Raw genomic sequence first — 17,234 nt, 5'->3', positions numbered from 1 at the left:
TTTAACTAATATTATGTTATGGAAGGCCCTGTTTAACAAGTTAAATGTTTTTCAATAAGTGTTTGTTAAGTGAATTCTTGTTTAACAGGACCTGTATTCTTATCGGATCCCATATTAAAAGCTGATATCCTTTCTTGCCGGAAATTTTTTTGACTCAAAACCCAATGGTATAAACTTAGATACACTCCAGCCCATAGAACAAGATGAAACACTATTGTAGTATATAGTGCTTGCCGTTTCTAAATAATAATGTTGCTTGTGTGGGCCTAGCATTGTTGGTTGAAGGTGTAGATGGTTATTGCTTGGAGGGGACAGTGGCATCTTCCCCTGCCTTTCCATCTGAGGACAACTAGTTGCTGATTGTGCACACTGTTGACAACACTATCACACACAGTTTTTCACTATCCAGTGATTATACTGCATCTAGTTACATCTCCTAGGTGTCTTCTTTGGACTTACCATTGTTAGAGTTGATTATGTAAATAGCAAGAAATGAACAAACAAAGGCAGAGCACATTCTGTGAGGCCGAGAACATGTTGATAAACAGATTCCAACAAATTGCCTAGGCTCACTTGCTCCAGGCAAGGTCAGCCTACCTCTGATTTCACATTAGAATATAGAAAATGGGTCAAAGTGCACTAGCCTGTCTGGCCACTCAGCCAATGACAAAGGAGGACTATTCCAACTCCATGAATGATAATGCAATCTGGTTCACTCGGAACTATGCTCATTTAATGGAATACTGTACAATCTGGTTTGATGAATTTTCATACCATAAAGCACTGCTCATTAAACCCAAAATACCTTAGTTCGCCAATTGAAAGTGCAGGATAGAGTCGAGTAGCAGCTCACTATTGTGTGCCCCTTCAGCATCAGAGGGACTTTTCCCTTTCACCCTTATCAGGGGTCTAAAACATCTCACTTTCTGATTCTATATTTGCTGTTCTCAGGCCTGATTACCAGTCATGGTTTGGATATGTCAGTTCAAATATGTTTTGGTCTTTATTCCTTTATATATTGAGTAGCCTTGATGAGTGTACATAAAGTTGGTTTTGCAAGTGTTTCCATGGGAAGAAACATGCAGATTTAGTATTTCTTTTTCTATTTTACAGTGGTTATGCAGAGATCATATTTGAATGTTATTATTTGTTACTGTGCCTGTATATTCTTAAAAATGGAGAGAGAGCAATAGTCAGAATGGTTTCTTTATCTCTGTCCACACTTGGGTTAAAGCGTACATCCAGATACGTAGTGTGAGGGGTGGTAGCATTGACCTTAATTGGTTGTGAATGCTCAAATTTTCAGAAAAAGGAATAACACTCATTATAATTATTGATACCCACAGTCAGGACCAGTGCTAGTTCCAGCAGGGGTGGCTGGAAGAACTATGAAACTCAAAGTGAAGACCATGAAGTTGGGGGAGGTCACCAAGCCATTATTTGCTGCTGGCAACAACAAGATGCAGTTATTACTTCTTCTAAGACTTTTACGCTGTGACAAGTTGATGCTCTTCGGAAATGCATCAAAGCACCGCACAAGGATCCTTACAATGCTCTCAGGATCTATGTCATCAAAGGAATGTGAAGGTCAGGTTATATTATGTAATTATAGTTTGTAAAATTATTTAATACAGTGTTATGACAAAATTTCAATACAGTACTAATGAAATCTACAGTGTGCCAGATATGCAAATTATCTGGTTTTCTGAACACGTCCACTTCCCATGCCTCCATCATGAAATCACAAAGCTTTTCTGTGCTGAAGTTCCTGAGGTATATTACAGATCAATAAAATTTACTGGTGAATAGCTGGTAAGCTGTAGTCCTGTAATCAAAGGCAGATGTAAACCATTTATTACAACAGACAGAATGAAATAACTTTACCAAACCAAATCTCTTCCCCTTGCTGATATCACTGAGCTTCTTTTTAGTCTCTGTGGGGGACATGTTGGAATCCTTCAGATCATTTGATAGACAGCTAATTGAAATTGAATTGTTTCTATGCGAGTAATTTTAGGTGATTCTCATGAGTACATTTTCCTAATTCCTGAAAGCCTGATCTCCATCTCACTACATCAACTAGATTTCTCAATGAGGCTTGTATTAAGACCCATTACCCAGCTAATGTACCTCTTAGTAAGGAACCAGGGTTTCATCCCCCTATTTTAAGTCCTCACATTGAATCACTATGAAATGCTGGTTAACACACCCTTGCAGCATGAACTTTATGGCTTTACTGTCACTTACTCACATAATAGTAAAGAATATGTACTTACAATTGTTTCTTGTACTGTATCATGGGTTTGCTTATAAATAGAGTTAAGGAAAATAATATATATTTTCAGACAAGCAGCCAGTTGCAACCAGGGTAGGTGGCCAGTGGTTCAAACTGCATATTTTGCTGGCATGATAATATGTTGACATTATATTTTGTATTTTTCATTGTAGACAACTAGACGGATCTGTTGTGGACCAGATTCAATTTTATATTTCTTTATTTTCTTCATATTTAGTGGACATTATCTTAAAATTTCCTAACAGTCTAACTAATGAATTTTTATGACCAGCCCATTTGGGAGATTGAGCTGGTCAGTATTGTTTTTGTGATGATAGGTAGCACTGGTTCTTGCATATGGTGATTAGAGGTGGTGCTGGTGATACACCCAGGTTTAATGAGAAATTTAAGCTGTTTCCCTCCTCCATTTCTGCTGAGGGAAGACAGAGGTGAGAGTAGTATCAAGTGTAACAAGAAGAGTTATGGGTCTTGTGGTAGGTGGTAGGTTGGGTCTTAGTAAAGGATTCTTGAAACAAAATCAACAGAACTTTAAAATCTTTTGGGTTGGTTTAACTCTACCTGGTGCTGGACGGGGCTCTTTTAGCCCCTCTCTCAGCCTATTCCTTGGTACATATTCAGCTAAATACATACAGACTTCCTTAATTCTCTTACAAAACTTATGAAAATATGAAAAATATCCTAATTATTTAATTACCATTGTCCTTTCCATTCAATGAATTCTTTTTTATTGGATCTATGGAAAAAATGAACATGAAACAATATAAAACTTGGACGAACAATTGTGAGAGAAGATGGTGCTGCTGGCACACGCTGCCAGACTTGTGATTAACATTCACGGCTCTGGAGTCCTATATCCTTTCCACGCTAACCTGGCCCATAAGCCACGCCCCTCGTCTGTAGCTACAAATACAGCTCCTCCCCGACTTACGACGGGGTTAGGGACCCAAATCCAGGTCGTAAGTCGAAAATGCTTAAATAATACATAGAAAATCTAAAATGGGTGACTCTTTTTCTTCACAGCACCACAAAACTCTCACTTTTAAGCTTGCCAGCCATTTTAAAGGGAATTACAAACGAAAATTTTGTCAGTACACAGCGCAATCACTGACGTTGGGACTCGAAAATACGTAATTTGACAAAATTTTGGTACGACTGAGGCGGTCGTATGTCCGGGTGGTCGTAAGTTGAGTAGGTCGTTGGGGAGGAGCTGTAACTGTTTGGTTCCCCTGAGCGTCTTACCTCCCCCGGACTGTGCATGTACTAGTGCTTATATATATCTACCATTTATGATAAATATTTAAAAACTTCTAAATTCTCTCAGAAGTGCTAATGCTTTGAAATTATTTGCATTTTGATAGTTCAGATAATTATTTAACATTATTTTAGATAATAACAGGTCTGCTTTCCAATTGTGAACACACTTATTTTTAATTTTCTATGAACCAATCGGCAATTAGTATAGAAAAAGGGCGTTGCTTATGGGGCAGATTAGCATGGAAATACTTATAGCTCTTGTCAATTTTTTTCTACTTCCCATATACTGTACATGTGTGGTATTTCAATAATATCCCTATATGCAAAATCATGTAAGGAATCTGAAGAGCAAATAAAAAATATGAAAAACGAAAAACAAATGCACGTCTTGGCGAGTATAATTTGAAATTTATCATTGCATTTGCAATCAACTTACGTTTTAATTATATAAAACAATTTTCTTAACCCTTTGGATGCGACATGCGGGTAAACCCGCCCAAAATATTATATTAATTAAATGCGACAAGCGGGGATATCCCACGGCCTTGAAAAAACTTCCCCAAATGAGACGACATGCGGACATATTATGTATTGAGGTATAGGAGTATTTCCTGAATGCAATATAGCTTATTTTTGTACTATTTTGTTTGATATTATCTGAATATGTAATACATATCTAAATTTGCTGTTTAGTAACCAAATTGATTAAATATATTTGCCATATACCAGACATTGATGTATACCAATTTCCTGCATTTTTGGGTATAAATGTCATTTTTTCTCTAAAATTTGCACACATATGTGAATTTTTGTTCCAGATTTGGAAAATATACTAAAAGTTCTCTAGGAAAAACATATAGAAAATGTGATTATATGAAATTCATTTTTGGCAGGATAATTGACACTTTTCAGGAACTGGCGCGAAATTTAATTACGCACCTAAAGGGTTAAAGTAAATTATATCGATAATAAAATGCGTGAGAATCTCAGCTTCCCTTTGGTATCAACAAAAACTCACTAAGATAAATAATACGGGTATAATTGATTTTAGAAAATATAAGGCAGCCGAAAAACATTTTATCCATACCGTTTACTCGATTTCATTCTTGAGTTGATTATTGTTTGAAAATAATTAGTTTCGTAATATTTTATTTTCTGGCTGTTTAGTTCATTTCTTGAGAGAGTTTATACTGTTGTAAGAATTTATGGGCTGTGCATATTGTAATTTCACATGAATTTATAAAAATAAAGCGTACGTGAAATGCACTGGAGGGTGGGGGAGGCGTGGCCGACTGTCAGTTGTTTCTGTAAGTCTTAGAATACTTCGATTTTTCAAGATGAAAGATTCATAACCCTTCCTCCACTTATCGTTGCATTTCATAATTTTGGCACAAACGTTCAGAACTAAAAGCCATATACAGTCTCTCCTTGACTTATGACAACCCGGACATACGACGGCCATGGTTGTATAAAATATTTTTCACATTAAGTATTTTCGATTCCCGATGTTAGTGATCGCGCTGTGTACTGACAAAATTTTTGTTTGTAATTCACTTTAAAATGGCTGGCAAGCATAAAAGTGAGAGTTCTCGTGGTGCTGAGAAGAAAAAGAGACACCCATTTTAGAATTTCTATGTATTATTTTCGCCTTTTCGACTTATGACCAATTCGACTTACGACCCGGACGTCTGGACGGAACCCCGTCGTATGTTGAGGAGAGACTGTATTCTCTCAAAACTGCCACAATAGTCACATTTTCCCATACTGAGAATACTGTACTCTGATATTTCAAAAATTAGTTTAAAAAAGTGTTCCCTTCAATTTACCCTGTTCACTTTCTGAATTTGTTAATACAGCTAGACCCCGACTTACGACGGGGTTAGGGACCCAAATCCAGGTCGTAAGTCCGAATGGTCGTAAGTCCGACATAGATAAAAAAAATGATTTTTTTTTTTTTTTTAATAAAATATCTACAATGAAATACAGTACAGTAAAAGTAATAAATAATGAGGAATGGATACAGTGTGACTGAGCACTTACCTTTAATGTAGTCAGCTGAATGCACATGGGGCCTCCATAATTTTCTAATTATACATGGAGACTACATTAACTGGAAACGTTTCGGTATAGAAAATGCGTGTGTCATTTGAAAAAAAAAAATGGTCACAACTGCAGCGGTCGTAAGTCCCGACGGTCGTAAGTCCAAGCAGTCGTAAATCGGGGACTACCTGTATATTTTATTTTACATAGTAAAGCATATGTACACTAGGGGGCAGGGAAAAAACACTTTTATTTGAGTTGCAGGCTGCACTTTTCAGGCATCGTTTGTATGGCTGTAACAAACACCTGTGCAAAATTTCATGCCATTTCATGCATACTTACCCTGCCGCATCGCGAACGACTTTTTGTCAACTTTTAGTGTATACCAAAAATTAGGTGTCATTTAATGTTTTCCAGGATAATGATAAATTTTACATGGGTGACATCGATTTAATTCACATGTTATTTTACAGGTACACCGTATAGAAAATCATTACAAGTTCATATTGAAATTCTTTTTTGTGCGGAACCTTGGCATCATTTTCCTAGACAATAATCTTTGCCTAATATATCCATCTCTCGATTCGTATCCCGTCACTTCAGTGCAAGCTTCAGTCATCACTTTTATGCCTCTCTCGACCGCCTGAGTGCTGTTTGGCCACTTGGGCACCACTAATGGTGTCTCAAGAATGTCATTAACCTGTAGATTTGACAGAGAAGCAATGTAAGGAGGCTCAGTCTTGAGTTCATTCCTCCAGTTAATCATGGAATGATAGTTTTTGCTTGCCACTTTAGTTTCGGAGTCACCACCTTTCTCATGTTGACTACAGGAGGCACATCCTCATTCCCATCTCCATCTTTACCCTCCTCATCAGTATAGTTTAACAAATTCTCGTCAACAGCAGCATCAGAATCTTCCTCCTCCTCTTCAGATCTGCCAGTGCATTCTTCCTTTTGCTGATTCTCCTCTCTAATTTTTCTTATCATTGAGACAGCTTTTTCTCTAACAGTCATGTCCTCATCTGCACACATACCAAGAAGAAGTTGATCTGTGTGGGCGAAGTATGCATTTCTCTGGACAGCCTTCTTCACTATCGTCTCCTCCTCACTATTCAGGTGTTTCATATATAGCAGGGACTGGAATACGTTCCTTGAGCCGTGTGTTACGTAAGGGTGTATCTTGATGTAAAACCACATTGGAGCACTGAACTTTATTATTGTAATGACAATTCTTTTCAACTCATGGCTGGGTCTTGATGTTGCTACATACAGCCTGAGGATTCTACTCCATAAGGTGTTCCACCTTGACACACAGGGAGGACCTGGCTCAATAGCAGCCAAGTCATCTTCAACAACACCTGTGATAACTCCTTTACAAATCCTATACAGGTATTTCTGATCCCAGGACAGATCTTTCTCCACTTCATCATTAAACACAGGGAAATCAGGGAAACTGACTGGCTGGAAGGCGACAACTGGAAGCTCAGACAAAGACTCCTTGATCTGCTTTCCAATGGGACCACGCCAATGCTCAGGACCACTTGGTTTACCATCATAGTGATAAAAAACTGCGCGGAAAGACAGCTCATTTCCGTGAAGCTGACATATGAAATAATGGAGCGGGTGACCAAGTAACATTTCAAGATGATGAATGACTCCATTTTCTGATCCTACATTTACATTGGTTCCATCACAACCAACACACACAATGGGCTTAAATGAAATAAGAGATATGAAAAAAAAGTTGATAAACACTGAACAGAACATTGCACCGCCACAGCGGCTGTTTGGCTAGTACTGTAGGTAAATTTAAAAATTTCAGTAGAAAATGCGGCAGACTGAACCTCGACATATCAGCTTCAAATTTGGCATGGAGTCTTAGATATGTATAAGGAACAATGCCTGAAGAGTGCAGCTTTGAGCAAAATTTCACTGCCCCCTAATGTACACCCACTAAAAAATTATTCGGCAACTGTGTCATATTGTATCACTCCGTAAGGGTGCTGAATAATTTTTTATTGAGTGTACATTAATGTTGAAGTATTATGTACAGTAATGTTGTACACCACAAAAAAAATTATTCGGCACCCTTACGGAGTGATACAATATGACACGGATGCCGAATAATTTTTTAGTGGGTGTACACTCTCCCCAAAAAGTATTGGCCCCTTTCCTCATCGATACAATGTGTCACAATGGATGAATATTTCTGATCACTAAATGTGCTTCCTGCATTATGTTGGTAGACCTGCCTTCCTAGTATCTGTGAGTTGCCGGTTATTATTTCTGGCATTTGTTGTAATTATGGTGAATCACAGTATGCCATCTTTAACAGATAATATAATGATATTAATGTATCGAAAATATATCAACGGCAGTCAAATAGTGGGTGTTTACTGCTGGAAATCCCTGACCAATACAATTACCCGAGCCTCATTGGAAGACACAGCTTGCACCAACAGACATGGAGAAATGTCACTTTCTGAATAACAGCATCGCTATAAATTGATGATTGTTATCATTATGTTTACCTCATTGTAAGTGTAATAGGTACAATAATTATAATAGTCATATAGTGCCAATGACTATTAAATAATAACACTAGGTTAGGCAGTGAGAATACATTCTAGGAAATGAAAACAATATTCAGAGATCTTTTTTTACTTTTTAGAGTTTCAATCTATCAATGTTTAGTATATCCATCCTCTCGTGTTGCCTGTGATGTCTTCATAGTGACTGTCAATCCCATGGGAGGACTAGACCACATCGTCTCGTAGTGTGTATCAGATAATGTTACGTTGCCAGCACCGATCATGAGATGATACGTTATATTACCTTATCACTTGAAGTTGAAATACAGTAATATCGAAATACAGTGAATCATAATGCTATTGTAACTGGATATGGCAAATGAATAAAATATCGGATTTACCGCTACTCTAAGACTTACGGCCTACTTGACTTTTTTTTACCACCCGGACATACGACCGCCTCAGTCGGACCAAAATTTTGTCAAATTATGTATTTTCGAGTCCCGACGTTAGTGATTGCGCTGTGTACTGACAAAATTTTCGTTTGTATTTCACTTTAAAATGGCTGGCAAGCTTAAAAGTGAGAGTTTTGTGGTGCTGAGAAGAAAAAGAGACACCCATTTTAGATTTTCTATGTATTATTTAAGCATTTTTGACTTACGACCATTTCAACTTACGACATGGATTTGGGTCCCTGACCCCGTCGTAAGTCGAGGAGCAGCTGTACAGTGTTTCATATTTCGTTCGAAGCGATTCCATTATAACCTCAGTTCATGAAAACATAGTGACGTTATATTCCTATTTGGCAACCCATCCCCTGAGGCTGAAATACAGTAGGCTTTCATATTTGGACACCTATTTAGACTGTAAAAACCTCGCGAAATTCAAATCGCCCAAATTTTAATACAACTTCCTATGGAGAAAATTAATTTGAGTCTGGTACTTTCGATGTTTGGCAAAATTTTGCCTTATTTACCCTACTTTTTGGGCGAATTACTACCTGTAATAAAGCAACATCTTAATAAACCAACGAAAGTTAAATAAAAACTAAAAACAACACAGAGAAAGTTCTTACGTTCTACAGCTTCAGCTAGAGTTGAACCTGATGACTTGGCAACTTTGTCATCCGAGTAAAAACACACACAACAACATTGGCTGTCCTTATGCTTTGAACTTTACCACCACTGGTGGGTAGAATTTTTGTTTTAAATTCAGAAACATTAATTAAAATATATATGAACAGTAATTAAGTGTTGCTTTCATATTCTTATGTAGAGTAATGATGATATGTTTTCACATGTGCGCACTTACATACGCGATCTCACTTTTTTCTTTACCATTAATGGTTAGCTACTTCCATTTTTCCATTTATTAACATTAAATAGCATTACTTAAAACAACCATATTAATTTTTTTACATTAATTTTACTACAGCTACAACCAGGGGTCTTATTTTCTTCAGTTTTATATCTAGAACCAATGAGTCACTGGTTTTGTAAACATTGACGAAAACAATGTCGTCTTGTTTCCTCGTGTGTTTTAATATTCTACATATTATTAATGAATTGTATTGTTCATTTTGCACACATAAAAATTAATTCAACCAAAAAGACATTCAGTAATAAACAATAATGAATCTTTTGTACATAAGAGAAATGACGCTGTTTACACGATTGTGCACGTCTGAACGTTGGCAGGCCGCTCAAACCCGTCGAAATTCGAGTTTCCGCCGTCGAAATTTGAAATTGTGTAGTTTTTTTTTGTGTCCAAATAAAAAACGTTGAATTAAAAACTCGCGAAATTTGAGAACCTACTGTAGTATCTAAGGTTCATAAATCAGTGGGGTTACTCATGGCATTATTAGTTTTTCTTTATGGTATCACAATTCATTCTATTTAATTACATTATGTAGAGAATAGGTGATATACTGCAGATATCATGGTGATATTGAGGTACACGAAGAAAGAACGAAAGGTGCAACTCGCAATCAGAAATACCAACCGAACCTAGACTGCTGTGCGAGTGTTAACTGTGTTCATTTCCAAATCCGTCGCGGGGGGGCAATACTTTTTTGGGAGAGTGTACATATTCCGATAACCAAGTGATAGATTTGCACTTATAGTTATGCTGTCAATAGAAATTCATTTACTGTAACAAGGTAACAAGAACAATATGGTTTGCCTGTTGACTATAGTTGTATTATTTGACGTTTATAAAATGTGAGAACCGGGCAACAATAACTGTTCTTATAACTATCGTTGTAAATTCGTCAGGATGTAAAGAAACAAACACATGTCACTGACTAATGAAAGAGGAAGTAAAGAAACAAATAAGTTGACTGTACAATATTTGGGAAATACTGTTTGCCCAAGCCTAGAACTCACTGCTCTACAGTAGCTATACACTTTCTTGATAAAACATTTATAGGTAAATATAGTACAGTATACACTCAATGATCTTATAATTTTCTTGATAATCTTGACAATTTTCCTTGTACTCTCTGTGTCTCTGTTATTTACTTACATCAAATTAAATCGCTATAAGGTTACAAGTCAATAATCCCGATTTCACTTTGTATAAATTTATACAGTATGCATATTACTTATACATAAGTCCTAAACATAAGTATTGTTGCAAACTCGTAAGAATTTATTGAAGAATATGTAAATTATTTATGATACAGGAAGAAGAAATAGAAAATGAAAAAAAGTGCGGTACGATAACCTGGCCATAACGCTCGCCTCAGCCTACAGATGCCCTTAACGCACTGCATTACAAACTATGGATACTGTACAGATGCATGAGACCTACACCAGATACATGTTTGTATTATGTACATTATATATCTATGCGTACTTAAGTATCGTAACAAACTCGTTAGAATGTACAGAAAAAAATTTGCAAATTATTTATTACGCTGGAAGGACTGAAGAATTAATAAAAAAATAAACTGTGCTGTTTGACATTCTGGCCATAATGGTTGCCAGAACTTAACACTCAATTATTACTCGCCCCTTTACTTATGGCAATAGATACCGATGCCAGACACCTGCACCAGGTAGGGTTAAGATGAAAGATTGAGAAGCCATGCAATATATTGCTTCAAAATCAGAAGATTAATGTATCTTCAGTAAATTTGTATCTAAAATGTTAAGTAGAAACATAATTGAGCCATGAAGGGCACAGCCAGGCATTCAGTAACATGGTGGTGGAATGATGAAGTGGACAAAGATATGAAGAAAAGATTATTTTATAAGATTTGGAAGATGGGTGGTGACAAGAGGCATGCCTGGAGGGGCTAGAAGAGAAGTTTATAGGGCAAATGAGCATGAAAGAGGTGCATTTGCAGATGCTAGAGGTGAGATATACTTAATAGTAAGACAAATAGTGGGTAGAAACTACAGTATATATATACAGGTAGTCCCCGACTTATGACTGCTTGGACTTACGTCCATCGGTACTTACGACTGCTGCAGTTGTGACTTTTTTTTTCTTCAAATGACACGCGCATTTTCTATACCGAAACGTTTCCAGTTAATGTAGTCTCCATGTATAATTAGAAAATTATGGGGGCCCCATGTGCATTCAGCTGACTACATTAAAGGTAAGTGCTCAGTCACACTATCCATTCCTCATTATTTATTACTTTCACTGTACTGTATCCATTCCTCATTATTTAATACTTTTACTGTACTGTATTTCATTGTAAATTTTTTATTAAAAAAAAAATGAAAAAAAAAAATTTTGATTTTTTTTACCGTATATCACGGCCTATAAGACGAAATTTGAACATTAAAAAAATCTGCCCAAAGTTAGGGGGTCGTCTAAACCACCAAGTTTAAAATTCTTACCTCTTAAATATTGTGGTTTAGTGTGTCAAGAGTGGTGATGAAAACATCGTAAGCCACTCACAAGGTCTTACCACTAATTATTTTATACTGAAACTTACGTTTGGCAAGCTGGATTCAAATTAAGATTACCGGTATATTAAAATAATAAAAATGTATTATAAACCTGTCTAACATACCGTAAAAGAGATTTATACCCCTATAATAAACACAGCTATCATCACACACCCCTCCCCACGCCCCCCCCCCCATTTGCCAGTGAGGAGCCGTGGAGGTGGTCAGTAATGCATACCGGTATCGGTATATTTACTCATAATAATATTTATCTCCTATAAATAATTGATTTAAATTATATTTTTTTCCAAAGAATATTCAGTAAATGAGTGCATTAATTCTTGAAACTATCGACGGTTAATTACAGACGCTCAAGTGACGTCACTAGTGTTTACACTACACCAGCTGGTAATATTTGATGCCATTACTTGAAGTGAATTGGCCTTATTTTAAGTAACTAACTATAAATAAATACAAAAATTAAAAAAAAAAGATCAAAACTGAGAAATAATATACTGTATGTATGTTGTGTTGTCAAAGTAAGAGGAACAATTGTGTAAGTACGTAATATTTTTTCACTCAAATCCTAATGAAACACTACTGGAGAACATTCCTTTGTCGCAAAACAGTTTATAAATTAAAGAAAATAATTACAGTGTGTTTAATATATTACAGTATATTATAAATAAATAAATAAAACAAATAATTCGGTAAATCTATTTAAAGTAAATGGAAAATAAGCAAACATGTTATTTACCAAGACGCTTCCGTCTGGCTCAGGGTGAGATGGAGGGGAGATAACAAGGCTATTTATAGCCCATCTGAAGTGGCCAGTACCCTAATGCACCATAAATAATTCATTGAACATTCATTTTTTGTACATAGTATATTCAGTATATATATATATATATATATATATATATATATATATATATATATATATATATATATATATATATATATATATATATATATATATATATATATATATATATATATATATATATATATATATATATATATATATATATATATATATATATATATATATATATATATATATATATTTGTGTAATAAATGTATGTAGTAAGTACATACTGGTAACCTTTTTCACTCAAATCCTAATGAAACACCACAATTAGAATACGGTGGTTGCTGTTGAATCACATGTTGTATAAATAGTCGGAACACAGCCACACCACCGAGACGAGGGAACACTCCCACCACGCTTCAGTGACGTCACTAGTGTTTACACTACACCAGCGGGTATAATTTGATGACATTACTTGAAGTGAATTGGCCTTATTTTAAAAAATCAAGGATGGTTGGTAAAGGACTACTGAGTCAGTGGGTAAGTGTCACATTTGGGGTACTGGTCTTATACAGCAAATAGAGCTCAAAAGCTACTTTTTAAATGGAAATTTGGGGGGGGCGTCTTATGCACCCCGCCGCCTTATAGGCCGTGATATACGGTATCTGTCGGACTTACGACCTGGCTTTTTTTTTGTCTTATCTGAATTATTATTATTACAGGAGTATTAAATTTTTGCCCCTCAGGCCCCAATGTGGGTCAGTGACCTATGCCCGGGTGGGCTAATCCCCGTAAAAAAACAACAACAACAAAGCCGCGGGAAATTAAGGTTTGTTTACATCCGGCAGTTTGGCTGCTCTTTCTCTCTCTCTCTGCTTGTCTATACGGAATACAACATTTAACCTTTCAATATATATGAGCAGTAAATAAGTGTTGCTTTCATATTCTTATGTAGAGTAATGACGATATGTTTTCACATGTGCGCACTTACATACGCGCAGTCTCACTTTTTTTTTTACCATTAATGGTTAGCTACTTATATTGTTCCATTTATTAACATTAAATAACATTACAGGTACTTCAAACAACCATATTAATTTTTTTACATTAATTTTACTACAGCTACAATCAGGGTCTTATTTTCTTCAGTTTTATATGTAGAACCAATCAGTCACTGGTTTTGTAAGCTTTAACAAAAACAATGCCGGCAGCCGTCTCGTCTCCTCGTGTGTTTTAATATTCCACGTACAGTCGACCCTCGTTAATTCGGACCCCTTTAATCCGGATTTCGGATAAATCGGAGGAAATCTGAACTGTCCATATCAAATTTCTGGTTCTGGGATTGTCCCAGTTGCAATTGGGGTTGCAATTTCAAATTCTGTGTCTTTTCTAAGGAATAACAAAGTCTGGTGCACTCTTAAGATTAAGAGAAAACGGACGACTCAGGCGTCCTGAAGTGAGAGAAAACGGACTCCTATGACAGGGCACTCAAATAAAGAGACATGGCTACATGTTTTGTGGACTCCCACTGTACAGTATCATTTTCATCACTTTGTAATAAACCTGGTCATGCCTATGTGTGTTTCTGATAATTACCATAACATTATATATTTATATATTTAGCGGTTGAACAAACACAAGGCCTCACACATGCCACTCAGACTGACAGATTTGACAAGTTTTACCAACCATAAAGACAGTTGAAGCTTTAAACATCACTCACAATGGATCTTGAATATTCCAACTGTAATCAGACATAACTAAGTTGCCTCAACAATTGCAACATCAAATTCTGTCACTGCTAATGAATAACAAAGTCACTGGTGCACTCTAAGATTAAGAGAAAACGGACAACTCAGGCGTCCTGAAGTGAGAGAAAACGGACTCATATGACGGGGCACTCAAATAAATATACACATAGCTGTATAATGCAATATTATGCAATATTAACCCTTAAATCGGTTAATTCGGACAATTGGCTAAAACGGACACCCTTCCCCTCCTATTAGTCCGTTTTAACGAGGGTCGACTGTATTATTAATAAATTGTATTGTTAATTTTGCACACACAAACATTAATTCAATAAAAACAAATTCAGAAACATTAATTAAAATATATATGAACAGTAAATATGTGTTGCTTTCATATTCTTATGTAAAGTAATGACGATATGTTTTCACGTGTGCGCACTTACATACGCGATCTCACTTTTTTTCTTTACCATTATCGTTAGCTACTTCTATTGTTCCATTTATTAACATTAAATAACATTACTTAAAACAACCATATTAATTTTACTACAGCTACAACCAGGGTCTTATTTTCTTCAGTTTTATATGTAGAACCAGTCAGTCACTGGTTTTGTAATCAACGAAAACAATGCGGTCTCATTTCCTCGTGTTTTAATATTCTACGTATTATTAATGAATTGTATTGCTTATTTTGCACACACAATCATTAATTCATTCAAAAAGACTTTCAGTAATAAACAATAATGAATCTTTTGTACACAAGAGAAATGACGCTGTTTACACGATTGTGCACGTCGTCTGCACGTTGGCGGGCCGTTCAAACCCGTCGAAATTGAGTTTCCGCCGTCAAATTTTTTTAATGTGTTGTTTTTTTTTTGTGTGTTCAAATAGAAAACGTTGAATTAAAAACTTGCGAAATTTGAGAAGCTACTGTACGACATTTAACCCTTCAATATGTCTTCAAAGAGACCATGATGCAGAGAAAGTGGTGCTAGTGCTTCCAGGCATAAGCACAAGTCACTATCTATCCAGGAAAAGGGTGAATTTCCATGGTCCGAAAATTTCCATGGTTCGGCACCGGTCAGGTCCCGAGGTTGCCGGACTAGAGAGGCACAACCTGTAATAATAATAATAATCATAATAATAATAACAACAATAGTAAATAAATCAATAAAAATATTATAATAATAATAATGATAATGATAATAATAAAGGACCATAAATGAAGAAAAAAAAAGATAAATAGTGAGGAACGATATATGTATGTTGTGTTGTCAAGTAAGTGAAACAATTGAGACCCTGCAATTGTGTGTAAATGAGGCAGAAAGTCAGATCAGCAACCTGGGACTTGGTTAAAATTTTTGTGAGGCCATATGGCAGCAGGGTCTACCATTAGACAACACATAATGCTTCCAATATCTTCCCAGGTGGTAGTACCTTCCTGTTTGATAGCTGCCTACTACCTGGAAGCAGTGCATGAGAAATGACTATGGGAGGTGTTTTTTTTTTTTTTGCTGTCTTTTCTGTCTTATCGTATCGTCTTCATCAATGTTCGGCTCTCTAGCCTGTTAAACAGTTGGTCATTTATCTGGTATTCACTGTTGGTAACTACTGTACTGTACTTGGCATGCACCGTCTCTACAATGTTCCAGAGCACATGTCTTGGTCAAGTCAGTCCTTAAAGGAGCTCATACTTGGTGCTGTCACAACACTCTCTGAAGGTATTCCAAGAGTTCATGGCTATTATTCATTTAAAAAAAAAAAAAAAAAAAAAAAAAAAGCTCTGACATGTAACGTGTGTAGTGTTGGAACTAAATGAAAGAGATTATTATAGTACTTGGTGGTGACCTAAATTGGCCTGTTGGTGTACACACTGAGGGTTATGAAGGTGTACATATACATACCCCTCCCCCTGTAGCAGAAAAGGGCCAAATGTCTCTGGTACAAAGAATGTTGAAGGAGAAAAGATACAGTACTTGAGTTTAGGGATGTATTAATCATGTTTGTATGCAACATTTTATTTAAGAATTTTAGAGTTCCTCTGGCCATTGGTTTCCATGTTAATCAATGTTTACTGTATTGTATTTTCAGAGTTGGAGGACTTTATTGTGGAGGATCCTCACAACTGTTCAGACCTACTGTTCTCCTGGCTCTACTCGGAGTATTCATCAGACCATGATTTTTCTCAGATCAACAACATATTCACCAAAGCTCTAACAGCTGGAAACAAGAAAGAAAAAAGTTACTCTGATATTGTCAACAGTATTGTGTTGAAAGTTTTAGCCAAAGATCCAACCAAGGAGAGAGATGAGTATGTTGAATGTCTCAAAATATGTCTTTAATAAGCCATTTGCTATACTGTATTTTTGTTTTGCATGAAGAACATACCCGTAATTAGGATTGCTTGTACATATTCCTTTTTATTTCTAAGGGATAAATTTTCTAGTCACTGTACAACTTGAATATTTTCACCTTCCCAGTAGCGGCTTTTATAAATCTATGCCTATATCCCTTTTCTTACATACCCCTTGGTTATTTAGATGCTTCTTTTTTTTTTCCTGCAAATATTGACCAAGAGATGCATCCAGAAACTTATCCTAAATTTGTATTCGTAAGAACATAAAAAAATAAGGAGTCTGCAATAGGCT

General features: G+C 36.0%; 1 protein-coding gene across 1 annotated transcript in view; it reads left to right on the top strand.

Moving 5' to 3' along the window:
• Positions 1 to 17,234, top strand: part of LOC121863394 (symplekin-like) — a 28,242-nt gene that overhangs the window by 9,692 nt on the left and 1,316 nt on the right. The window contains exons 3-4 of the mRNA XM_042362020.1: positions 1,347 to 1,587; positions 16,678 to 16,897. Of these exons, the coding sequence (XP_042217954.1) occupies positions 1,347 to 1,587; positions 16,678 to 16,897 (461 nt within the window). The remainder of the gene's footprint in view (positions 1 to 1,346; positions 1,588 to 16,677; positions 16,898 to 17,234) is intronic.

The sequence above is a fragment of the Homarus americanus genome, unplaced genomic scaffold (assembly GCF_018991925.1).
Source record: "Homarus americanus isolate GMGI-L3 unplaced genomic scaffold, GMGI_Hamer_2.0 scaffold40248, whole genome shotgun sequence".
NCBI lineage: Eukaryota > Metazoa > Arthropoda > Malacostraca > Decapoda > Nephropidae > Homarus > Homarus americanus.
Note: the sequence above shows the minus strand (reverse complement) of the source record. Positions and strands in the feature narration are given on the sequence as shown.